At 37.3% G+C, this 26,770-nt stretch overlaps 3 protein-coding genes across 3 annotated transcripts; 2 read left to right on the plus strand and 1 right to left on the minus strand.

Moving 5' to 3' along the window:
• Positions 1–2,159: 2,159 nt before the first annotated feature.
• LOC141439263 (protein SERAC1) lies at positions 2,160–4,564 on the plus strand. The gene has a single exon (XM_074103513.1). The coding sequence runs from the start codon at positions 2,270–2,272 to the stop codon at positions 4,520–4,522; it is 2,253 nt and encodes a 750-aa protein (XP_073959614.1). The 5' UTR covers positions 2,160–2,269; the 3' UTR covers positions 4,523–4,564.
• A 1,345-nt stretch (positions 4,565–5,909) lies between these two features.
• Bem46 (abhydrolase domain containing 13-like protein Bem46) lies at positions 5,910–14,292 on the plus strand. Its single transcript, XM_074095456.1, has 5 exons — positions 5,910–6,387; positions 7,856–8,084; positions 8,264–8,457; positions 8,619–8,779; positions 10,291–14,292. The coding sequence occupies exons 1-5, from the start codon at positions 6,231–6,233 to the stop codon at positions 10,591–10,593; spliced, it is 1,044 nt and encodes a 347-aa protein (XP_073951557.1). The 5' UTR covers positions 5,910–6,230; the 3' UTR covers positions 10,594–14,292.
• Positions 13,952–26,476, minus strand: Tudor-SN (Staphylococcal nuclease domain-containing protein 1). The gene is made up of 10 exons (XM_074095444.1): positions 26,312–26,476; positions 25,884–26,005; positions 23,322–23,625; positions 22,991–23,161; positions 22,464–22,689; positions 21,661–21,877; positions 21,117–21,320; positions 20,041–21,019; positions 18,159–18,407; positions 13,952–16,163 (listed from the first exon to the last, which is right to left on the minus strand). Exons 1-10 carry the CDS (start codon positions 26,360–26,362, stop codon positions 15,990–15,992), a joined length of 2,697 nt encoding a protein of 898 aa, XP_073951545.1. The 5' UTR covers positions 26,363–26,476; the 3' UTR covers positions 13,952–15,989.
• Positions 26,477–26,770: the final 294 nt, after the last annotated feature.

Genomic DNA, 26,770 nt, shown 5'->3' on the forward strand with positions numbered 1-26,770 from the left:
CACAAAGTTATTTTTGTTAAAGTATTTTTTTTATATATTAAACAACGTTAATTCAAAACAGAGTAGTTCTTATTTAGTGTCCAATTCCGCATAATATTTTTTCCTCCGATAAAATCCAATGGAAATATACTATAAATAAAAAATCGATTCGAAAAATCCATCAACCTTTTTTTTTACTTTATGCACTTTGGCAAGGTAAACTATAGGAAAACAGTTGTCCAATTACAAAATTGTTCTTGAAACCTGAAAGCTCGTACAATCTACTCCTCAAATAGCATATTATCTATGTAACTTCCAACAACAACATACTTTTATTGGGTGTATAAGTTTGAATTCAATTTTCTCATAACTAATCCCCTTTTCTGGCTGTTGAGGTCCAACATTTTTTTTTAAATATCTATAAAACCTACATGCATGTTTCTTACATGGTTCGATAGCTAAATGTATGTAGATTATGGGGATATCAATAACTCAATACCGACAACAAGGTAACTTTTCCCAGATAACGCCACATTTAAGTGGCAGAAAATATAGTTCCCGTAAATATTCACTTGGTCGCATCAAACGTTTTCTTATCATCCAGGCATCCTATGGGATGGGATACTTAACTGTTTGCGGTTTGCGGTTTGTGCTAGTGCTGCACTCTGACGGTTGAATATTGCTGCAGGGCTACTATGAAACTCGAAACTCTAAGTTCGTTTCGTACCGTCCCTCTCCCTCTCGTATTCAATATTATAAATGTCAGAGGGACCGCACGACACGAACTTCGAGTTTCTAGTTTCGTAGTAGCCCTGCAGTAATATTCCCTAGTAAAGAGTATCTAGACAATGTAAATTCGAATAAATTTTTTGCGATTTGAGATAGTGGAATCGATTCGGTCGATAAACAAAGTCAAGCTCTATTGTAATGAGGGCTATCGTTTTTTGTCAAACTAGATGGCGCACTGTTGCGTGTGGTTTTTAAGTATGGCTTTCAAAGTCTGTTATTACGGGAGTGAAAACAAAGTTTAGATTAAAATCATATTGAATACACCTTAAAACCGTGCCATAAAAATATCGAGCATGCTACAGTGTTGCATAGTCCCCGTTTTGTTCGGAAAAAAGGGAGGACAAAGGTTTGCGAAAGACAAAGCTGTCTCAAAACACAGGCATTCATTGCTCCGTAACGCATATTTGCCATAATTAATTAAAGATATTGCAAAATATTCACAAAATTATTCTAATTATAAATAAACCCGCGTAGCTCACCCAAAAACTATGAGATTTGACATTTCGGAGACCTCTCGCTACACTAGCGCCTCTAGTGGCGAATTCATACGCGATAGCCCTCATTGAGTTCCGTTTTACCCGATGAAAGTTGATGAGATTAAATTTTATCTTATTAGTATTACAACAAAATAATGTAGTTTTAAGTGATTTGTGTTTATTATTATAAAATATTTTAAGCTGTGGAGCTATATTTTTTGTTTTTTTTCGTGATTCAAGTATATTTTTCATAAAATATTGGCCTGAAACAATCATGGCGTGGAATGGAAAAAAAGCAAATGTCACCGACCCAAGCTATTATTAGATTTTTAGAAAAATATGGCTCTGTCCATTGGAAGACATTTTTGCCAGTGTCTAGTAGGTTTTGCCGTTGTACAGTCAAGGGCAAAGATATCGACACGGCCAAAGTTACAAAAATATGTATACACGACTTTATGCACTTAACATTAAGGCCGTTTATACATATTTTTGCACGAGTACTGCCTTACTTCGCACAACACTATACTATTTAATAAGAGAGCGAGAGGGACGGTACGATACGAACTACGAGTTTCGTAGTAGCCGCTGATGAAAACCACAGACAATGGCAGTAGAGCAAGGGGGCTACTATGCAATTCTAAAATCGAAGTTCGTATGATATCGGCCCTCTCACTCTCGTACTAACACAATATAAGCGTCAGCGAGACGGCAAGACACGAAGTTCGAATTTTGCATTCGTAGTATTGATAGGTACGGAGGGCCTACTCCGAAGTTCGAAAATCAAAGTTCGTATCGTACCGTTCCTCTCGCTCTCGTATTAAATAGTGTAAGTGTCAAAGCGATCGAACGACACGAACTTAGATTTTCGAATTTCGTAGTAGCCCTGCAGATTACAATGTCTTTGACTTGACAGCCAGCTGACTTTTTGTTTTGTCAACCAACCGTGTCGTGTGTGTTGTCGACACAGTATATAATGAAGAAATTACTGCGGTTATTTAAATTAGCGCTTTCTAATCATAATAAGTATGAGTTTTCGTAATAAACTTAAATCTCTTTTGGAAATATTGAAAGTGTCATCGATAATTGGCTGTAGTGGGTTTTTTGTTGCATACCATGTCCGACAAACGTATAAGACTATTGATAGTATAGTTAACGCCAACGTTCTTGATATCGAGAAGAAACATACCGCGGAGTACATTTACATAGATGATCCTTTGTATAGTATGACGTTGAAGAAAGAACGCGACAAAGAGAATAAGCAATCAGTGGGATTGAATCGTATATGGAAAAGTCTTAAACACTCGCTGGCGTGGCGATTGCTGTGGTTATGTCGGTACGGAAATCGGGAACAACGCAATTTAGCGCTTGAGCAGTTGGCTGCCTTCCAGAACAATAAGGTGTGGGATTGCCTGAAGCTCGCACAAGCCATCGACAAGACTACGGGTGTACTCCTGGCACGCACACGTGGTGCTGACCTGCGCTACTTCCTCCCGCCACCCATTCACGTGCGGCGCGCTGCCACCTCGCCTGAACTTCTATCCTACAAGCTGCACGACTTGATTGCTGCAGTACAGGGCCTACATCCCCATAGCTGTATTCAGCACTTCCTTTCAAAACATTTTGCTAATGTACAGGAGCAAGCTATGGAGGCTGACAATATTCCTGCCAAGCCAGATACAGTAGGGGAACGTGAGCTATGTATTTTATGTTTGGATGCTCTTCATCATCACATAAGCCTATTTAACAGCAAATACTATGAAGAAGATGACTCAGCAGCATTATTAATAAAAATGGGGCTACTACCTCGCCTTGCTGAAATAATGTTGAGAAATAGCAATGATATTGATGTAGACCTAGCTGTGCTACGCATTCTTACAGTATTGAGTGTACACACAAATTTACTAGAAGACTTTTTTCAAAATGGTCTAATTAGAGAACTTGCTAGATTACTGAGGTCAGACGATCTAAGATTATCAAGTTCTGCTGCAGTATGCTTAGCCAATCTGTCAGGAGAGCACAGTTATCAGCCTGGTTTATATCTATTACACCCTATCTACAGATCAAATTCACCACCAACTTGTGATATACTTCTAGTGCATGGTTTACGAGGAGGGGTTTTTGTGACCTGGAGGCAACGCGATCGTAAGTGTGCAGAGCCCCTTGGCCTCTTAGATGTTGCAGTATCTGGTGACTGTGACTTATCTGATGATGAAATTGCTCAAACAAAATTTATGGATGCTGATATGCAACAAGTACTTGAAGATTTAATTGAATTGGAAGATGAGGCCTTACTATCTACTGTTGATGTGGTACTTCAAGACCTACCTATACAGTCCAAACGAGAACCTGAGAATGCTTTCTCATATACTGCAAATAATAAACGCATAGGTCTTAAGCAAGAAGCTCATGATCGTTGCAATTACACTTATTGTTGGCCAAAAGATTGGCTTCCACAAGATTGTAATAATATTAGAATATTGGGAGTGAATTATTGGAGCTCCATTTCAGAATGGCTCGAGCGATGTCCTTTGCAGGCCACTGATATTGCAGCTAGGGCTTCAGAATTGGCACCTAATTTATTAGATGCCGGTGTAGGTACTAAGGATATACCTGTAGTGTGGCTAGCTCACTCAATGGGCGGTCTAATAGTAAAACAAATTCTCAATGTAGCTGCAGAAAATCAAGATCTAGCCCTTAGTAAATTATGTGACAATACCAAAGCAGTATTATTCTATAGCACACCACATAAAGGTAGTGCTTTAGCGTCCATGCCCAGAGCTGCTGCAGCAGTGCTGTGGCCTTCAGCAGATGTGAGGCAATTACAAGAAAACTCTCCTGTATTATTAGACATACATAATAATTTTATCAAATTTGCAGACAAATATGGTTGGGAAACCATTAGTTTTGCAGAATCACTACCAACTTTAGTAACAACATTCAAAGTTCCTATATGTTTTGTGGAGGCTGTCTCTGCAGATTTGGGACGTGGAGTATTTTATCAACTGCCTCTTGATCATTTATGTATATGCAAGCCAGCCACTAGGCAGAGTATTTTGTATACAACAGTATTAGATGTACTGCTAAGAGTCACAAGTAAAGATATTAAATTGCAATACTATCACCCACTAATAGAATGGCTCCTTAGCATCTTATGGTGGGGTCCATGGAAAAAGGCACAAGCAGTTATTGAAAATATAGATGAATCACATGGTTGTGACGGCCGACCTTGGTTTGAACAGTTTTTGCTTGATACTTTTGCAGATGGATTTAGAGATTAAAAAATAAAACCTAATAACAGCATTAATAAATAATTAACCATAGCTTTTTCGTTGTTTTATTTTAGTTCCACTTAATCTTTTGTCCCCCTTAATTTAACTTTGGGACTATTTATGCCCAACTTACATTCTGAGCGGAGCGGACTCTGCATGAACTCTGTTTAACTTGCTATAATCAACTTTATAGAGGTTCATACAGACTGCAGCCAATCATTGTATCTTTAAACTGAGTCAGTGTGGAACCCTCTCCGCTTGCAGCACAAATAGCACAATGGAATAGAAGGTGGGCACTATCCTCTAACTTGATACATCCTCAATGCTGTGGAGAGGGTACACAGTTGGCCCATTATATGCCTTAGAGTTAAGGCCAATTAGGCTCGGTTCGCAAACTGAGGCTGTATTGCCTAACGTTTCTGACTCTCGCGATCGCAATCAAATGACAGTTTTTGCATGCGAAATCAACTGTCATTTGATTAATGATTGATTACGATCGCGAGCGTCATAAACGTTAGCAAGCGCGGCTCACTCCGCAATTTTATTTTCTGCTACAAGTTTCAGTATAGTATATGTATAAAGTACTCTGTGGCTACAAGTAGATGTCTGCCCCCCCCCCCTCATTTTATTTACGTCGTAACTGCGCAAGTGAAACGAATGCGTTTTTAGGGTTCCGTAGTCACTAGGTAAGTTGATAATCGTTTGCATGTCAAAAACCAATAATGCCAACAGACGTGGCTGTCAACTTGAAAGTATTTAGTACATATTCATTTGATAGGAACTTGTTCAAAAATTTATAGACCACTTATTTGGCTGATGGTACACCGAATATTAATAAATATACAAAACCCTTTAATAGGTAAATACTGTGCTATGGGAATTATAATAGTTTCGTTATAATAGGAGTCTAATCATACGCTTTTCGTTTGCGTCGTAATTTTGCCCTACGAAACTGTTCTGGTGCGGATGCGAGAGCGGCGCTTGTTCCGAAATTTAGTACTTTTTACCGCTATCTCGGCTCGCGCATTGTGGTCACAACAATTGAACCTAACACAAATCTATGGTCATTCGAATCGATTGGATTCTGCTGGGCTACTCCGAAACTCGAAACTCGAAGTTCGTGTCGTGCGGTCCCTCTGACACTTATACTATTTAATACGAGAGCGAGAGGGACCGCACGACACGAACTTCGAGTTACGAGTTTCGTAGTAGCCTTGCAGATTATCACGTCGTACATTATTACTACGTACTACAGCGCGCGCAATATTTTGTACGCCCTGATAATGCGCGACCATGATATCGTACGGCATGATAATAGGAAGCAATAATGGTTCGGATTATCATTTTGTACATTATTGCACGTACATTCTGAGTTGTACATTATTGTTTCCCGCTTGAACGAAACACGCCTCTTTTGCGTTGACATAATCAAATATATCGAGGCGAAATGGCTCCAAACCTTAGCCTTAGATTGTCTGTTCGAAAGGACGAATGAAAAAAAAAATGACAATTCAATATGTCATCTTCACGGAAGTTAGTTTTGTGCTCGGAACAATACTTTTTCAAATAAAACATGATAGAAATCTATTAATTCACGTTGCTATGTAATAATTTTAATTGGTTCTTTTGTGTTTTAAAGTGTATTTTTTTAATAGCTTATCATATCGGTTTTATCAAAGTAACATTTTGATAATTTTAACTTTAACAACTAATTTTAATGTCTTACCCGTTGAGTATAAGAATGTATCACATTCTTTGGGTTATATTGTACAGACTTTGGGATATATCGACATTAACACTTATATCAAGTATCCTCGTATTTTTCTTGTACGGGTATTTGGTTGCTTTTTGCGTTTTCGTCGTCGGTTTATCAGGTAGGTTTAACTTTGCCCGTCGACCTTGCAATAGGATAATTCGTATGTTTTCCTTAGGCTTTATCATATTATCAAGCAAAACCCATCACCTTGTTCTAATGAAACTTAGTGCGTCCAAACATAGCCCTATTTTGTTTTGTTTATGTTACTCACATAATGTAGTTTATTAATTTAAAGATTAATTAAATGTTTTTCATTATCGGTTACTATAAACTTTTGAAGGATCTCAAATAATTTCTGTTATTTGCCAAAATATCATGCTTTAATCAATATGGTAAATATTGAATAGTGTTGAGAATAATAAGTAAGTATTTATTTATCCCTACATTTGAGAAGTCTTTTTTTTCAAATCATCAATTAATAATTCTTAAATTAACACAAATATTGCATGAAGAATCTAATGCAGGGATCAGCAACCTTTTGAAATGGAAAATCCAATAGTCACATTTACAAAATTTCCCAGCTTTTAAAGATATTTTTTGTTTCATTTCAATAATATTTGCTTGTAAAATTAGATTCTTATATGAAAGAAAATGAGATTGAGAGACATATGGTACTGTCATCAATCAACTGTATTATTTTGAACCTCCTGGGGTTCAAAGTGATAATACTAGTACATATTGTTAGCAATAGAACTTATATCTTTTGAAAAAGGAATAAAGTGCATTTTCTCTGTATTATTCACATTTACAAAATAATAAATTCAATTTTATCTATGAGACATTAAGTTTTAAATTTCAATGTCAATTTTTGTTGTATGGTGGGTCGCAGGAGGATAAAGTTTTTGATAATACAATAATATAATTCAAAACATAACAATGAGTATGGAACTGAATTGTGGAACTGCAATTTTACATGGAAATAGCCGCAGGTTGTCAACCTCTGATTCATAGTTATGAAATGAGGCTCTTTTTTGGGATTATTATACATTAATATGCACTGATGTGTTTCTACAGTCACCAGCACCAATATCTGACACAACAAAGAGTGCATAAACATCCAACACAACTATATTTCTAGGGCTGGTAGGACAAGTCCTATATTTTTAAAATACTGTATGCTGGCAGATATTAATGCAGGATACTGTACAATCTATCATTCTCAAGTCTCTTGTGATTTGATATATTATTTATAACTCTTACATCTTATCCTTGGGTGACATCAAAAGTCACTAACTGCAAAAAAAAGTGGAATATTAACCTTATGATGCTATGCATAAGTTTGATTATCTTGACTTTAGGTTGTCATTAGTGACTTTTGCTTGTCACCCGGCGTTATATTCTATAAAGTTACATCTAGACATCATAATGACTGACACTGGCCCCATCCTTAAGGCCGCCATCAAGGGGAATAATAATAATAATGAATTGATGTAGTCAAAGTAATCTAAGTTGCCAAAAGTCAGTGTTGATTATGAATGGATTATAATGTGTTATACGTAACAGTATTTCAATTGTGTAAACTTCAGGAATCCTGTACAGTGCTCAAGATCTTTTGCTGTATTACCCGAATGACCCACCTGACTCCAGGCTGTTCATTCTACAACCAAGCAACTTTAAATTGCCTCATGAAAGTATAAAAATTAAAAACAAGGATGGCTTTAAGATTCACATATTCCTTGTAAAGCAAGCCAACAACAGTAGCCATGTCCCCACTATGGTATTTTTTCACGGAAATGCTGGCAACATGGGCCAGAGGTAATAGCAATGTGCTCATCACTTATTGGAAAATGATGTCTTTGTTTATGCTTCTATTAAATTGAAATTTCAACTAAAAAGTCAAATATCATGTATATAATTTTTTTTGTGATTTGCAATGATTTTCTAAATGTAACCAAGAAGATAACTTGTGACTCAATTTTCTCATTTACTTACAGATTGTCAAACGTTTCTGGCTTTTATCATAAGTTGAGAATCAATATCATGATGGTGGAGTACCGAGGCTATGGACTGTCAGAAGGGACTCCTTCAGAGCGAGGACTTTACATTGATGCCCAGTCTGCACTTGAATACTTAATGCACAGAATGGATATTGATCGCTCAAAGATTATTTTGTTTGGCAGATCATTAGGTATGCATCATGTATCATGCATCAACAGTCCTGTTATCATGTTATCAATTAATAACAATTGCCCCCCAAATTATATAATTCAACATTAATTTAATGATTGATCTTGAAAAATGACATCTAATTGTGTATATTAAAACTATAAATTTGTTGATCCATTGCAGGTGGGGCAGTAGCTATAGATTTGGCTTCTAGGTTGGAGTATAGGAATAAAATTTGGGCCTTAGTTGTGGAAAATACATTCACAAGCATCCCTGACATGGCTCAAATCATTCTCAAATGGAAATGTTTAAAAATACTACCATTCTTCTGTTATAAAAACAAGGTTTGTATTTTTGATATTTACACTGACACCAATTGACCTAGTCCCAAACTAAGCAAAGCTTTTATACTAGACAACGGATACACATACTTATATATAGATAAATACATACTTAAGTACATATTAAACATCCAAGACACGAGAACAAACATTAATATTCATCATCATCATCATCCCAGCCTTTAAACGTCCGACTGCAGGGCATAGGCCACCTCTGAGAATGAGAGGGCTTGGGCCATAGTTCCCACGCGGGCCCAGTGCGGATTGGGAGCTTCACACACACCATTGAATTGCTTTGCAGGTTTTTGTAGTTTTCCTCACGATATTTTCCATTCCATTCCAAATGGTAAATTTTAAATGTAATTTCGCACATGAATTTAAAAAAATTATCAAATATTTGCCTCGGCCGGGAATCGAACCCGGGACCTCAAGCTTCATAGTCAGGTTCTCTAACCACTTGACCATTGGGTCGTCAAATTTCACTAACAATGAGACAGGCTTACTGTGGGTTCAGTACAAAGGAGAATGCTCATCTTTATATTACAATTGAGCTATTCTTGCATCTTGGATTACCAGTAACATGTAAAGAATGTACATTGAATTGTTAAAATAAGTTTGTGGTAAAAATTTCATTTTTAATACAAGCTTTTTTTTGGTGACTGTACTTTTTGTTGACTGTACTTGTCAATGCCATTAACCGTTGAAGAGTTTCAATCATCCTGTGGAGACGATCCTGGCCGGACTAACAGGATGTCACTACCAGATTATTGTATTGTCACGCAATTTACATAAGTGTACCAAACAATTCAATCCAACTAATAGAAGTTGGTCGAATTTGCGAGATTTATTACAGACAGACAGACAGATAACAGGACAGGTGAAACTAAATAAAAGCTTGTAAAAGAAACCAGTACCTATTAATTCAATAGAATACTTAATAATCTGATATTTTTATCTTTTACTTACAACAAACAATTTATGCTTTTGATAACAAATATTTTCTTGAAAGGTTCTCGAATGGCGTCCGCGGACCGGGAGACGAGCTGTCGGTAGGCCTCCAACAAGATCAAGCGACGACCTGGTTAGGATCGCGGGATCGCGGTGGATGCGAAAAGCACAAGACCGGTCTGAGTGGAGAGCCTTGGGGGAGGCCTATGTCCAGCAGTGGACGTCTTTCGGCTGACATGATGATGATGATGAATTTCTTAACCTTGTTAAATAATTTTTTTACAGAAATACAGTGTAGTCCGCTTAGTACGACTCTAGTACTGTATAGTTGTATACTTGATTTTTTTGTAATAGCTACCCTATTTTGGGCGTGTCCGACACGCTCTTGGCCGGTTTTTTTATTTCGTCGCAGTGATCATAAAAAGCACAATGTTTAGTCTCGGCCAAAAGTGCAATAGATGAACTCGTATTGTCGAAGGCTTCAAACTAACTCGTTCATCTATTGCTTACTTTCAGCCTCTTCAACAATGTACAATTATTCAACATTCGTAATATTTCTTTTTCAGTACATGTCAGTGAATAAAATCGGTCAGGTGTTAGCACCGACGCTAGTCATTTGTGGTTCTAATGACACATTAGTCCCACCGGAAATGGCAAATCAGCTATACATGAGATGTGGAGCCATTTGCAAAAAGCTAGCTGTGATGCCTGGAGGTGGCCATGACAACACATGGACCTGCCGAGACTATTACTCCTCCATGCAGCAGTTCTTGATTAATGCCCCACATCTGCCAATAAACCTTGGGCCACTTCTAGATGAAGAGGAAAAAGAAACAGTGACCAGACACACCATAGTGCAAACTGTGTAGTTGCTACACTGTAGTGTATCAGTGAACAATTTTTAAGCACTGAGTAGAATAAATAGGTACCTACTGTAAAAAGTTGGTGTCTGGTGAATATAATGTTAGTATTCTGTCAACCCTTGCTTCAGGCGGCGACCGGTTAAGTTGGCGATAGCCGGCACGGGGTATAGATTAAATTGGTGTTGTGTCGCGCTTTTCGCTGCGGCTGTCGAGTCGATTGTTCCGCACCGATTATTGTCGGTCAACCATCGCTGTTTTCTAAGATGCCAACTACCTCCATTTGTGTAAACGCTTTCCTGGATTCAAAGTTCTTCCACTTTTAAATAGCTTGCATGCCCTATTAAGATATAAGTAATCGTTTGGCTCCGACGTTGGCGTCGGAATGGAATGATTATATATATTCGTGGTGGCTGTCCATACGATCTATTTGAAATTCCCATGATCAATTCAAAGGTATTGTGATTTTTTTCTACTCCTATATTGTAATCTGTGATTTACTTAATCACGAACAGTTAATATAACAGCATACATAACAAGATTCTGGAAAATTCTATATTGTCTATTCCCCATAACAGCACTGTATCGTAATGTTGCTAAAACGATACTGCAACTACTTACTTTTTTCCCTTATTTCGTACGTTCGGACAGGCTAAGGTACAGCCGGTTACATATTTTATATATGGTTTTTATACAGTATAAAAACTTTCCGAACATAAGCCATAGCCTGCCATCATAAGTAACGCATATTTATAACATCGTCACAGGCAAGTAAACCTTAATAAAAAACAAAATTTTACTTAGACAAATTTTGACATTTTCATATTTCTCACTTGTTTATTGTTGTTTAACTTCTCTTTGCGTTTGCCATACTTTTTACTAAAGTATGAAAACATTTAAAGTTATTTTTTTCTTTAATTTTGTATTGTAATTAATAAGTACCCAGTCGAAGAAAATGTATTGTATGCAACGTCGTATAAGTCAAAAAAACGCTAAAGCTCACATCGTAACTCACGCCACTAACCTTTTTTTAACTCTGTTATACAACTGTTGCATAAAATACTATTATTTACAAAATATATAAAATTCGCACAATGGAGGTTATTATAAAGTAGGTATAAGGTCTGCATATTTTTAATAAAGAATATTAGAATTATTTAAAAAACACCACATTATTATGAACTGAGCCAACTTATGTCCAGATTTAGGGCAAATTTGACTAAATTACAGCAATAATAATTAGTACAATTACCTCTTTTATGTTTAGATTTATAAAATTGTATATATAAATAGTACCTACATATCTACCTAGGTAAGTAAAGTTAGGTTTGACATAAACCGAACTGAGCATATTTTAGTGCACAAATTTTACAATTGTAATTTTACCATTTTGTGTGATAGATAAATTGTCGTAACATAAATCTTATGAAATGAATCACAATTCAGCAGTACTTAGCTAGATGATTTGAAATTGTCTACACGGAGAAAAAGCTTAAAAATACTATCTCAACACTACTATTTGGTGGCAGTCAGGTGCTTATTGCTTATGTAGGTATATACATATATCAGTTACCATAATACGCGTCGTCTAAGTATCTGTCTGTCTATTTGATTGGCCTAGGCCTTCACTTCTCACAATCTATATCGCTTTTCTTCTCGACCTATTTCTTTTAATTATTTCCTAAACATTTTTTGAGCTCTTTCAACCTCGTAAAACGATACCATACAGGGCTGCAAATTGCACATGATGTTGTTACAGAGGAAAACCAAGAATATATTTATTTAAAAACAGTCGTGTGCGTGGTTTGCTACGCACAGTGGTAGGGCTCCGTAACTAGTAACATGTGACAAATATTCAGTATTAAGTTTTGAATGACTAAACTTGTAAATGAAGCCTACTAGCTGTGTTAGTTTCATTTTAAATTCGTTATTATACACCTACTGTTATTATTATTATACATTTGATTCTTAGTAAAAATTAAGACTAAAGTGAAAAAAGAATAGAATCGGAATAAATTATGTAAACTCGCAACTTCATAAACTTGCTTCGATAAAAATGTTTTGCCAGTGTTTTATAAACGTAAGAGTTAAGTTTGATAAGCAGGTTTCCATTTTACGCCTAAAGAACTTTCGAATATAGTGACGTAGTGTGGGTGCCATTCGCTGGAGGTGGATGAAAAATTTACCACTTTGTGTATTTCAATTTAAATACTATAATAAGAAATGCTTAAAATATTAACGAGATTTTACTATTATGAAAATTTGCTACACCTACCGCCCGCACCCACTACGTTACGAGTGCTTGTGTAATAAGGAAAATATTAATTATGCATAGCAGGTTTGGTTTTGGAATAAGATAATAGTACATTGTGTCTTAAGGGCGGTAAATAAGGAATTACGAACGAGAGTCTATTAGAAGCCCGAAGTCGAAGACTGAGGGCTTTAATGAGTCGATGTTCGTAATTCTAGTACCGCCCGTGCGACATACAATGTTTTTCATCACATTTGCAAGTAAAATTTTATATTTGTAAAAGAAAAAATATAATTGTTCCAAATATTGGCGATACCTTAGGCTGTGCTCTTGGCAACGTCGCCCTCTACCTCCCTCGGCATGCGCCGCAACGTGCGTGTGCATGTGGTCCATGTAGTCCTGCAGCAAGAGCGCGCGCAGCACCATCAGTACGGGCACCGACTCATTTACCGACCTTGGGCTTCATGGCAAGAAAATGTTTACGCGCAATGACTCATTTACCGACCGCGGGTTTCATGACAAGCACATTAAGGTCGAGGGTTTTATTTGGGGGGTTGCAACTAAGGTAGCCTGCATGTTACGACACTATTTACGAGCAAGTGTGATGAAAAATCATAAATAAACGACCCTGAAGTCCTTTAAATTTGGGGGTTAAAATTAGTTTTGAGAAAATATTACTTTTTAATTATGTACAATCGTTCGTTGCATTTACTTTTTTTATTGTTAGGTAATGCCTGCCTGGTAATGCAAAGATTTCAAGTTAAGTACACCTATACGAGTAATGAGAGCGCACCGTTATTGTTTATCAATTTAACTTAAATAAATAATTTCAGCTGAGACATGGATAAATAATGGGGGTAATGAATTTACTGCCCTCAAAAAAAAAAACTGAAAATCGTTCCATATGCACCACGAAATGCCGACATGGCCACTATGGCACTTTTTTCAGCTGTCGTGTTTTACCGACCGTGGCGGTCAAAGGGTTACCTAAATTAAAAAATTAGCATGCTCGCGCTCGCATATCTACTGCAATCTTGTCAGACAAAATGCCGCATGGGATTGCAATCCCTATTTGTGTGTTGATTTTACCATGTTAGGCTAGATAATAAAAAAACCTTATTTATTTCCTAAATTATTTATTTCAATATACCAAGTCCTTTTAACAATCCACGCACCTTATGGTACTCAAATATATTATGTAAACAAAGTCTGTCTCCTACTTTTTAAACACCTCAAGAAGAATGTAGGCATCTCGCACGATACTCCTGTAAGTGCGAAATAAGAAGCTAAAACTGATTCAAAATATTGTAGGATGCAATGCTACAGAAACAGCGGGTGTAAAAACAGATGTTCATTTTTGTTATAATTCAGGCTTAAGAATACTCAGACAGTCAATATGCTAATAATCGTGTCTGTGCAAGTACAAAATATACAATCTAATAAAAACAAAAATAAAACTAGATAATGACATTTAAGCTTCAAAATTATAAAGTAAAATATAAGTGCGAAAAGTGTCCCATACAGGCGTACGCGTACGTATAGCTGAGAAATTGATCGTCACGGGCCGCGCGGGTTCATTGCGTACCTACAGCCGGCAAGCCTACTCTACAATTGATTTAGCAAATATATTTATTATGCAATACATCCAATTACAGATTTAACTGTTACCAAGGAAGACGTACACGGTACAGACATTAATTAATTACTGACAAAATACACAAAAAAATATTTTTTGAGATAAATATGTATAGTTCATACGAATTGTAAAAAAAAATTGCACACATTTATTATGACCGCTAATTCATTATTCCTCACTATTCAGTTTGGTCCATATTGAAACAAATTACTTTATGAACACTGTACAATAGAAAACACAATGATCACTGCTAACGCGCAATATAAACACAAATTATATTTACTGAATACTAAACATTATCAGTACATTGTTTATTATAACCAATAATTATGAGCATGTAAATAAATTAGAAAATTTTAGACAAAAATAATTTTCGTAGAGATGCTGATAAACAAAAGTATTTATTATACGAGTAAGACCAATAGGTTTTTATACTTACATTATAAATTTAAAATTATGGTACTTTGCAGAAATAAATATAAAAAAAATCTGGATTAAAATAACTTTAACATATTTCAAACATGATTATGATTAGCTAAAGTTAGCAGACGCGGGCCCGCGAGGTGCCCGGGCGCTCGCCGCTGCGCCAGATACTGTTGGCGCTGACTCGCCGCGCCGCGCATTGTCTTTCGATATTCAAAACCCCTCCGAGTTTTCAATATTTTAATTCATAAAATTCGTATGGCTTGGTGTTCAATTAACTCTATTTTTTTATAGCTTTGTGCAGGAGGTAGAGAATTATTATATTGTACAATTCATACCAACTGAAATTTCACACATTACATATAAATGTACGTGTATTTCATATCGTCATATTTCATTCATGCAGTTACAAAACAAAATTTTGATTATGCTAAAATGTATAATAATGTTCACATTCAAAAAATGTTAACAGATTAGATTCTGTAATAATTAGAGTTTTCTGCACTTTTAACACCGAAAAATGTATTATACATTTATACTTCATTTAATTTAGAATTGTAGGCCACAGCAACATTGTATTGCGTCTGGTCAACTATTTCTTACCTAGCAAATAACCCAGTACAATAGTCTAGGAGTCGCAAAATAAAATCGTTTTAATACCACTTTATTTGCGTGTCGTCAATTGTTATTCAAGTATGCATTGTAAAGAGATTACAGTTCACGAGCCGCAATACAATGTTGCTGTGGCCTCCAATTCTAAATTAAATGAAGTATAGGTAGATTCAATTCATAAAACTTTACAAAAATACATAGTGGGCAATACAGAGGGATCGCGCCCAAGAGGCTAGTGTTCACAACTTTAATTGATCATAGAAAAAGCCGCTGCGTCAATTGAGCGAAGGCAGTGGATCGCCGAGAAGATTGCACGCGTCCAGAGGCCTTAGCACACTAGGGCGTGTTGGGGACATGAAGCATCCTTGCCATTTGCACACATTTGCTGGGTATTTAAGTGTTATTGTGGTAGGGCTAGTGGTGTGACGTGGGTGGCGGCGTTCCCGTGGGACGGGGGCAGGGGCGGGGGCGGCGCGTGCGGGGCTAGCGGCGCGCGCCGAACTCGACGGCGTCGTCCTCGGAGATGTCCCCGTGGCGCCATAGGTTGAGCCGCTGCCCCTTGGCGTGCTCCTGCGCCGCGCGGTACTCGGCCGCCAGCGCCGCCAGCCGCCGGTCGCGTGTGCCGTCCATCAGCACCAGACCCTCCTTTATCAGGTTCTATTACACAAATAACAATAAATTCATGTTTACGGAATACATTAAATAAACCGGCCGAGTGTGAGTCGGACTCACGCAAGGTTCTTTACAGATATGTAGGTATTTATAAAATTCAAGTGTTAGCAGTGCCCTGTTAGCAGAGGAAAATAATTAAAGCAGTGCAAGGTCATTTTAGATTGATCAAAGACTGACATAAAAAATAATAAGATTTTCAGACTTGTTATTGGTTGTGCTGTAAGAGGTACCTTCATACTATATTTCATGTTTCTAGGACAACTGGAATTGACCTATAGCGGTTTTTTCAGCAACACGTTTTTTAATGACCGTCTTTTGATGAGTTGACTCATGGTCTATTTTTTTATTCCGTGGAATTCTGACATTTCTTAGTGTTACTAGGCAGTAAATATTTCCCGAAAAGGTTAGCGAGATAAAACAAAAACTAGGAAATAGAAAGAAAGCACACATTCCTTACAATACCTATTAAAATTTGAAATAATGTAATAAATCTATATATAAATATCTATAAGTTTTTAGACGACCAGATGGCCTAATGGTTAGAGAACCTGACTACGAAGCTTGAGGTCCCGGGTTCGATTCCCGTGTTGGGGCAGATATTTGTATGAAAAATACTTGGGTGTTTAATATGTATTTAAGTAGATTAGATTTTTAGAAGAATATGGCTCTGTCCATTGGAGGACAATTTTGCCAGTGTCTAGTAGGTTTTGCCGTTGTACGGTAAAAAAAGATCTAGAAAATGAAATATGAGAGGTAATGGTGGATGAACGATGAATCTGTATTTAAGTATGTACCTGTATCTTTATAATTATATTCGTCCGTTGATAACACAAGCTTTGCTAAGCTTTGGGACTAGGTCAATGAGGGCTATCGCGTATGAATTCGCCACTAGAGGCGCTAGTGTAGCGTGAGGTCTCCGAAATGTCAAATCTCATAGTTTTTGGGTGAGCTACGCGGGTTTATTTATAATTAGAATAATTTTGTGAATATTTTGCAATATCTGAAATTAATTATGGCAAATATGCGTTCCGGGGCAATGAATGACCGTGTTTTGAGACAGTTTTGTCTTTCGGAAACCTTTGTCCTCCCTTTTTTCCGAACAAAACGGGGACTATGCAACACTGTGGCATGCTCTATATTTTTATGGTACGGTTTTAAGGTGTATTAAATATGATTTTAATCTAAACTTTGTTTTCACGCCCGTAATAACAGACTTTGAAAGCCATACTTAAAAACCTCACGCAACAGCGCGCCATCTAGTGAGACAAAAAACGATAGCCCTCATTGGTGTGAATTGACCCGTGATATTTATTTATTTTATTTATTCAAATCATTAATTAATACATAGATAGAATAATTTTGGATCAAATCGTTTAGACGTAATAAATTATTTAACCCTTTTATGAGTAAAAAAACAAATAGTCTCTGGTATCATTGTAATGATTGACATATATCGCAAACCTTCGGATTGGACTTAAATTATAATTAATAGTTATTAAGTTTCAATCTTTGTAATGTTTGTCAACATTTGTGTTTGCATTTCAATGTTTGTAATTTACAATTCCGTAGACAGGGTACATAGTTACTTTTAAAAAATCGTCAATTTTTTTTTTACTTTTTATTCGATATTCTAATGGGATGGAGATAAAATGTCGAAATCTCATCAGTTGGTTATGGAGTCATGATATTTGGTACTGTTGTTTATAATTCAATGTCAGTAAAGACCACGATGTAATTCCCACGGGAATTTTGTAAAATCCCAGAATTCAATTCAACTGCTGTATCTAATGTTTTACGTCCAGTATTTATGAAATTATAACAATAAATCGATTTGTTATTTAATTGTTAATAACTTTACAAAAACATTTTTCAACACAAATTGTTGCCTTGTTTATGTTCAAGCCTATCAGCAGTATTTGACCAATCTGTGCATTAACCAGAGACTGTCTCTGTATGCATCTTTAGGTGTGATGTACGCACCTTGCCGAGGTCGAGGTTGGTGTTGGGGTCCACGAGCGTGACGGTAGCGGGGGCGCCGGCGGCGGCGCGCTGCTCCACGTTCAACAGCAGTTTCTTGTTGAGCGTGTCCATGGAGAAGGCTCGCACGGCCTCCAGCTTGTCCTCCGGGTCTGCGGGGAACTTGACGCAGCAAAGCGCGTACTCCGTCGCGTACGCCAACTCGCTCTCCGTGCCCGCCGGCAACACCGCCAGTCGCGAGTAGTTCACAACCTGCCCACATTACATTACCTGATCAATCATTATCATTTAACATTAATTTTCAAAGATAACCATCAGTATGAGTTGAGACAGTTTTAGGAGTTTTTTTTTCTCTATTTTTTTTTTGAGGCAAGTGCACCTGTGACTGCTAGCCTCATTGAAAGACTCGATGGCCACATCTTTTGCGATGTCCAGACTATCTGGCTGCAAAGGAGTGCTTGATGAACCTGTAAATTCATACTGCATCCTCCGATACCGGACAACTCAAAATAACATTCACTTCACTGCACCATCAATCAGGTCCAAATCACTCAAATACCTCTCACGGCTATCCTTAGTACACACTCCACCAAAAAATGTACTAAGTCCTCAATCTGATTACAATCCGTGCACATTGGGAATTAAACTACTTTCATCATATTTAAAAACTTATTCAATGGAACATGTCCTGACCGCTACTCCAACATGAGACGGTATCCATTGGATAACCAATGCAACACCATCAGAGCGCAATCCGTGCATAAGTTTGAATATGTCGTAGGCTATAGGCATTCATCGGGACCCCGAAGTACACCGAGCCAGATGCTGGTTGAAGCGCACTTATCGAATCCGATAAGTATTACGACTTGGTTTTTTCCAATGGATTTAACATAGATTAGTGCTTCATACAACGTTACTAGTTCCGCTCTCATAATGTAATATCTGGATGTAATTTAAACTGTTTACAAATATCCAATTGTACATCCAAAAAAGCGGCTCCAACGCCATTAGTAGTTTTAGATTCGTCTGTAATTAATTTATAGAAATCCATGTAATTTATTGATACAATTTCGAGCACAGTTCGCTTTAGGTAGTTTGGTGGTATGTCTCTTTGGCCTGGTGACAGAGGCAATGCTACACTTTATACAAGATTCCGCGTCAATGTATGAGACCCACGTACCTACTAAATACATATCCAATATGTCGCTTTTGTGAATATCCCAGTTCTTAAGCAAATTGTGCACAGTGACTAACATCTAGGCTTGGTTTTGTTGCGCCAGTAACTCATCTCACACTGATCAGACAACTCCTGCAAATGCTCCAAAACTAAGTCATGTGATGCAGAACCAACCCGTAGCCAGTACCTTGATGAGAGCCACTGTCTACGGACAGACAATGGCGGCAAACACAGTTCATTCTGCATCACATGGATTGGAGTGCTGCGAATAAAACCTCCACAAACTCTCATAGCTAAGTTCTGCATGACGTCTAACCTTCGCAAATGAGTGCTAGCGCTTGAACCAAAAAAGATGCAGCCATTCAGTCCTGCTTCTAATTAAGGATATGTACAATCGTCTTAGGTGGGATGGATGAACTCCCCAAGCGCCACTGGCAAGAACTTTTAAGATGTTGAGGTATTTAAAGGCTTTAAGCACAGGTCACTTTAATATGCAAACCCCATCGAAGGGCGGAATCCAACCAAATTTGACTTTTTTAACTACATTTAAAATACTGTGTTTAAATCCTATCTCATGTTATCAAAATTTTTCCTGGCTCTGCTGAAAACACAAACATTTGATTTCTTTTCTGACATTGAAAGCCCCATCTCTTTAGAAGGAGATAAAACAGGTTTTGAAATTACAATAAGATTTAAAATTCCACAAACCTCTCGATTGCCATAGTCGATGTAGAAAATGTGTGCAGTTTTATCTTCAGCAAGCTTTTCAACTTTTGCTCTGTACCATTGATCATCCAGAGAGAATCGTGCAGCACAAACTTGTCCCCTTTTTGGTACGAGGGAGCCAGGCAATGGAGCATTGGACTTAAATTCTTGATGAATTTTTTCCATTAGCGCTTCTAATTTAGCACCACTTTCGATGTTCTGGGCATAGAAGTTGCCTTCGGGTGTTACTTCTGTAATAATGACTTTATCATATTTCACCGTTCTGTCTTGCACAGGGGCATTCTTTTCCTTTTCGATTTCCTTTTCTACTTCGACATAGTCTTTCCAGATGCCAATCCTCTTCTTGATGGCGTTCTCCTCGGCGAGCTTGATGGCGCGCGCGAACTCGGAGGTCTCGGCCGTGTGGTGCATGGAGGCGAGGCCGTGCTCCACGAGCGCCACGGACAGGTTCTCGCCGTCCACCCAGAGCCAGCCGATGAAGTTTCCGGCCTTGTCCATCTCCTCCACGGTGGCAACCACGTCGTGCTGCAGGCACTTCTCCTTGGTGAACTGCAGCGCCTCCTCGCCGAAGGGCTCGGCCTCCTGCATGCCGCCGCCGCCCACGGCCGGCCGCGCGCCGCGCGGACAGTTTATGCCCGCCAGCAGGAATGTCACCAGCACTGATTCTTTAGGAATGTATAGCCTCATGCGAGACCCGCTCGCCACGAATTCCACGGTGGCCTCCGTCTTTTGCGCTCTCTTCAAGAAGGGGAAGAATTTCTTAGATTTTGCTGAATCACCGCTGGTGTCCTGCACTCGATGGGTAGGTATATCTTTCTTAGCGTTGATACCGAGCCCTGCATTCTGAGCTTTCAGTTCTGCTTCAAGAAGTTTGTCATAGTGAGAGCTCCTCTGATCGTTATCTTTACTGTATCTCACCACAGTAGCATAACCTTTTGAAACAAGTGCCTCTGCCATGTTGCTGCAAAAAAAATAAAAAATAAGAAAGACCCATAAATGCGAACATAAAATTTGAGTAAATAATAAAACACTTCCAAATATATATTTTTTATACTTACGTTCCACTGGCTAGAACAGTGCAGCAAGTTTTTTCAGGGAAGTTATCCTTGGCTGGCTGGATGTAGTCTACGATCACGGTGACTTTTTTTCCCACAAGCTTTTTTCGTAGAAATTCACGTGCTTCAAACATCCATGGGATGTCATACAGGGGCTTGAAACCCTTAGGCCTGATTGATGGCTTGCCATCCTCATCAGGGCTATTCCTACGAAAGTGAAGATTAACAGAATAATGTCTAGTTATCAGTAAAATGGGTATTTATGTTTACAAATAATAGCTAAGCTATGAAATTTTCTTGTACATTCAGCATCAAAAACATCTTAATAAATAAATAGTTTAGGTATGTGCTGCTGACCGTACTACCAAAGAAGTTGAGTAAAAGCCAATATGCAATCAAGGTTTTGACAGAGCAAGCGGCCTCGCCAGGCAACGATGTCTGTTAATTTGAATGGTTAACAATACGCAATCGCAAAAAGGCAGCTGCCTCGTTAGGTGCAAAAGGTAGTCAAGACGGAGATCGAGAGGTTAGTACTGCAAGTAGTTACTTTTCACGCGGGGGCCTAATGCTGGCCAGGAATATCTTCTTGTGGGTGTTGTTGGGAAGTTTTACGACGAGCGCATCACCATTGACCACCTCAAGGACGGTCGCGGTAAACTCTTTGTCCTTGGCCGCGATTACGGGCGCGTTGCTGACGTAGTTGGCCCACATACGGAGCTTAGCTTCCTTGGCGGCGCGCTCTGCGGCTCGGAGTGTGGATGCACCTATATATTTGCAAAAAGTCAATATTTTATTACACACACGCATTCATTAATACCAGGTCCAATATAATAACGCGTTCAGGGTGGTGCTGGGGCTGCCCCGGCGCTGCAGTGCCTCGAGCATGTTCTGCGAGGCGCGCGTGGACGGCTTCGCGGCCACCGTGCGCAAGCGCGCCGCCGCTGTGGTGAGCACGGTGCGGGCCAGCCCCAACACCGTCCTGGCGATGATTACCAACAGATTCGACTGCGCCTACATTAATCATGCCTGTGCGCTACATGTAAGTAAATTATTTAAAACTATTATTATTCCATTCCAACCATTAAAAATAAATAGTTGTTAATAAAAGTTAATATATATTTAATTTAATTACATATTCGCAATGCACAATAATGAAAATGGTATAGTAGGCATTACCCATAACTTTGCATTAGCTACTTATTTCTTTAACATTATACTTTTACTTTTATCAGTAAATTTGGCATTATTGAACAAATGAGACTACAAGAGTTTTTTCTTTAATTTCTGCTTATACTAGGTTAACTGTCCATAAATTTACTTAAATAGTCATTGGTAGCATCAAGTACTCACCAGATTTCATAACCGCAAGTGACCAGTCAACACATCTTGCAAAACCTTGCCGCAACAATGCTTCTGCAATGTTGCCCTGAGGATGTAGGATGGTACCCACAAAGTTGTTGTTATTGACAGACTCCAAAATAACTTCAACATCTTTTTGCAGTAGTCTTGACTCAAGGAAGAAACGAGCTTCTTCCGCAAAAGGCTCGGATTCGCCATCTTGCTTTACAGCTGGACACTGATGCAACGCAATTATTCAAATTAGTAATGCAAATATTAATTGGTTTCCTTAAAACTTAAACCCTGCCGCGAGCAGGAGCTGGCATTGTCAATAAATCTAGTAATAGGAATTAACAATACTTGTTAAAAATAGTTTAAGACAGATTAGATAGCTTTGTGAATACATTTGATATTGATTGGACAGAATGAAGAATTATTTATTAGTCACATCATTTGATAAATAATCTGTATTTTGTCTTCAATCAAATTTGAATCATTTTACACAATTAACTTTATATTATGTACATAAATGTACTTACTCTTATCCCAGACAGCATCAAAGTGATCTGGTGAAAATCAGGTAGCAGGCATAGTCTGCAGGTGGAGCCATCTCGCACATACTCAATGATTGCTTTTATGGGCTGGCCATTGTATTTGTTTACAAATTGTTTGGGATTGTCGATAGTCCACTTAATATCCCGTTTATGCTCCTAAAAATATTTGAATTATGTTAATTTTCATAAAATTCAATGGTATCATTAATTATAGCATAGCACATCTATGTGAACAACATGGTAATCTCAGAAAAGGCTAGGAAAAGCAAAGAAAGATATAAAGAAAGTAAAATAGCCATGTGAGTTAACAACTTACATTAGCAGCACTTCCCCAGATGCCTTTATTCTGAGATTTTGCGGCATCTTCTATTTCAACAAGGTGTTTTAGTTGTGGGATGTTCCTGCCACCTTCTCGGACCTTAGCCAGTCCTTCAGCTAACAAAGCTTCCGTTACATTCTCATCTTTTGTTGGATCTTTGCCTGTCCAAACATATCCATACTCCCTGGTTGCAGAATTAGGCGGTTTCTCTGCTGTAAATATCACCTCTTTTCCGACCAGTTTCTTTCTTAGAAACTCACGAGCTTCCCATGCGTAGGGCTCATCTTGTGACTCCGTATCACTATAATAATAATAATAAAAATCATTTATTTGCTTTAAACATTAGGCATGAATTATACGATGAAATATCTGGTGGTCCTCAAACTACGCTGAGCCTGTATCTTGTGAATCTGGAGTGCAATTCAGAGACATACTCGGGAAGTTGGGAATATAAGAACTTAGCCGTATTTTTTTATCATTATAGAACAAAGATATTAACACATATGCAAATATAAACAAAAAAAAAAAGAAGAAAAACTGGAACAGTATTAAATATTTGTATTTCCCACAGGAATAGTTACCCATGGAGCACTCTATACTTATAACTAAGGGTGTGATCATTTTTTTAACAACCATAATTACACCTGTGATAACAGGGGTTATAGATGGGATAAAAACTGAATTCAAGTCTTTATCTCTGTTGTAGCTCAACATATGTTTACCATAGAAATGAAGCAGTGCAATATGCGAACAAATTAGTGGTGTTTTTCAAGTTAGCTTTCCAAACATAAAATAGATATAGAAGATATTTTACGCATACTCAAACACTAATAAGCTAAAACAATTATCATACTTGAAAGAATGGAAGGTAATTATGAAGTTTATTGGTCCCTGAGTAGGTACAACTGCTAGTTCTCATGATGTCAAAGCTCATTAGAAATACATTAATAATTGTTTATAACTAGTTCTTTAACTAAAGGTCTAGAAAGTTATTACTACATTTTAAGCATATGATTAATTAATTCATAAATTTGATGTGCTTTCAATGATTCTACATTAAAAATAATGGATCTAAATGACAGTTGTTCAAAATATTTTGTTGTTTTAAATTTGAAAATTATGAAGGTGTCTACTGTTCATGTAATTTTTGGGTTCCATGTTCCTTACTACTACACAATTGCTTCCTTACCACTACACAATCGCTATTAGAAGGATCATGTAAATACCGCTAAAAAACTTGATTTGATTCTAGACTACAATATTATATTAAACACAATTTTACCACAAAGCTGATACTGAATAACTTTTTCCATAGGACCTATACGTTTTCATACTCGGCTGGGTTTGAAAGGGCTACTAAAAAGCTGATTTTTTTACCCCAATTTTCATATTGGTCCCATGGGAAAAGTTGTTCAGTATGATCATCCTTATCGCTTTTTGTTATTCCTGATAACCAATTAAAAATCACTGTGTATTTGCATGTGATATAATTGTGGCAAAATTTGCTGTATCCCCAAGTATATTGAACTATCTCACATGGAAACAGTATTTGCTTCAGTATTATAGTGGCCTTAATAATACACTTTATAAATAAAAAATACAATAAGCAATTTTTGTCTGAACCCTTTTTAAATAAGATTTTGATGTATTACTAACAATTTAACTGAATTAAATGCCATAGCCATCAAAAATAATAAATGTTTATTTCAGACCAGGGTCTAGGTCAGGGTCAGGGTCTTATTATTTGGGTACAGAATCTGAAAAATTGAGGTAGGTATATCTAAACATAATTTAAGTACAGTCGAGTTCATAAACTTGTGAGCAAAAATTTGATCTAAAATATCTGAATACACTTTCACACTGTTGTTTTTATAGTTAAGGCCTTTGGGAACTGACATGTTCATTATCGTTTGATCAAAGTTCCATAAATACAGATTAAAAAAAAAAAAACAATAGTCATGTTCAGATATTTTTGAACAAATTTTTGCTCACAAGTTTATGAACTCGACTGTACCTAAGTTTGAAAAGTGCATTTAGTAGCAATATGATTAGAAGTTTTGTGGGTATGAATTAGTTTCATTAATTAATTTCAGATGAAAAATATTTAATATAGATTTAATTTGTAGAGTCAATATATGATTAGATACTATCATATAACAATGAAGAACATACAAAGCTAACATTAATTTGATCAAATTACTAAGCCAACTTGCTTGCAGTGAAAATATAATAGTTTATGTTGAATACACAAACATAAATAAGTTACTTGTACAATAAATATGAACATTTATGTCTAAATTCTGCAGTATTCAGTAAAGAAAATAAAACTGTGTTGGGTTGTAGGTATTTAGAACAAGTTACAACAATAAAATCAAAGCTATGCATATGGAACTAAAGACTTTTATTACCTGATGAAAATTAAAAAGATAAGTAAGTTCTTTGAAAAACACAAAAAGCAAGGGTATTTCAGTTTAAGTAAGAATAGATAACATAAACAGTGCAGTTAAAACTATTCAATATGTTACAGAGTGTAGAGCGTACTAATCTTGATGTACTCACTTGTTGGCGGTGCGCTGGCGGGCTAGCTTGGGCGCAGTGATCCCTGAGAGGGCGATCACTTTCTCAGGTGGGGGGCCACCTTTGGGCTGTTTTCGTATAACTATAGTGTCCCCAGATAATACCTATAATTAGAATACATATTTTCACACATAATATCGTAATAAGGCGTGTGGATCTAACACGACACCTTTGACAATCGGTGCGCGCAAAATGCCAGCTGGCAAAAGAGAAACGATGCAAAGTACGATCAATGTAAGAAACTGAATTAAATGCCATAGCCATCAAATTGATTTTAACTAATAAGACTGCAATCTTGCACTTATCTTTCTGAAATAGAAGATTCACCAATGCCAACAAGGCAAACTAAGAATTCGGCACGAGGCATCTTACTACTGTGTATTTTAATGGTAATGTATACAACCTCTTACCTGCTTTACTATTCCGATTTTGTATGCAGGAGCTGGTGCTGGAGCACTCATTTTAGAAGGTGTTACCTTGATCACGTGTTAAATGGATAAGAAGCTAAAAATTACTGACGGAGTGAACAACTAACAAGACTGGCGAAACGTGGCGGGCCGCCGGTGTTTCCACATTCAAAAAAGTACTTTCTCCAATGTGTTGTGTAATGTCGCGTCTACATTTTACTAAGAAGACTTCAACGATGCCACAGATAAACACAAAGTTCAACATGCGCCGAATTTTAACATAATGATCAAAACTACTTCTATGTGCCGTTTATTTAGTGTTATTGTACTGGATTGGTGGCAGATATAAACAAAAATATTAATATACTAGCGACCCGCCCCGGCTTCGCACGGCCAAAATAAAAATAAAACTGGCCAAGTTCGAGCCGGATTTCCGTACCTATACTGTTGAAGAATAAAAGA

Source organism: Choristoneura fumiferana, chromosome Z, assembly GCF_025370935.1.
Source record: "Choristoneura fumiferana chromosome Z, NRCan_CFum_1, whole genome shotgun sequence".
NCBI classification, from domain to species: Eukaryota; Metazoa; Arthropoda; class Insecta; order Lepidoptera; family Tortricidae; genus Choristoneura; species Choristoneura fumiferana.

Excerpts from the sequence above, each read along its gene's own strand:
- LOC141439263 (XM_074103513.1), top strand. The coding sequence starts at position 2,270 with ATGAGTTTTCGTAATAAACTTAAATCTCTTTTGGAAATATTGAAAGTG.
- Bem46 (XM_074095456.1), top strand. The coding sequence starts at position 6,231 with ATGTCTTACCCGTTGAGTATAAGAATGTATCACATTCTTTGGGTTATA. Across the intron at positions 8,085-8,263 it reads GCTGGCAACATGGGCCAGAG|ATTGTCAAACGTTTCTGGCT; the intron begins GTAATAGCAATG and ends ATTTACTTACAG. Across the intron at positions 8,780-10,290 it reads TCTTCTGTTATAAAAACAAG|TACATGTCAGTGAATAAAAT; the intron begins GTTTGTATTTTT and ends TTTCTTTTTCAG.
- Tudor-SN (XM_074095444.1), bottom strand. The coding sequence starts at position 26,362 with ATGAGTGCTCCAGCACCAGCTCCTGCATACAAAATCGGAATAGTAAAG. Across the intron at positions 21,878-22,463 it reads ACTTGCGGTTATGAAATCTG|GTGCATCCACACTCCGAGCC; the intron begins GTGAGTACTTGA and ends GCAAATATATAG. Across the intron at positions 18,408-20,040 it reads TCGACTATGGCAATCGAGAG|GTTGTGAACTACTCGCGACT; the intron begins GTTTGTGGAATT and ends TAATGTGGGCAG.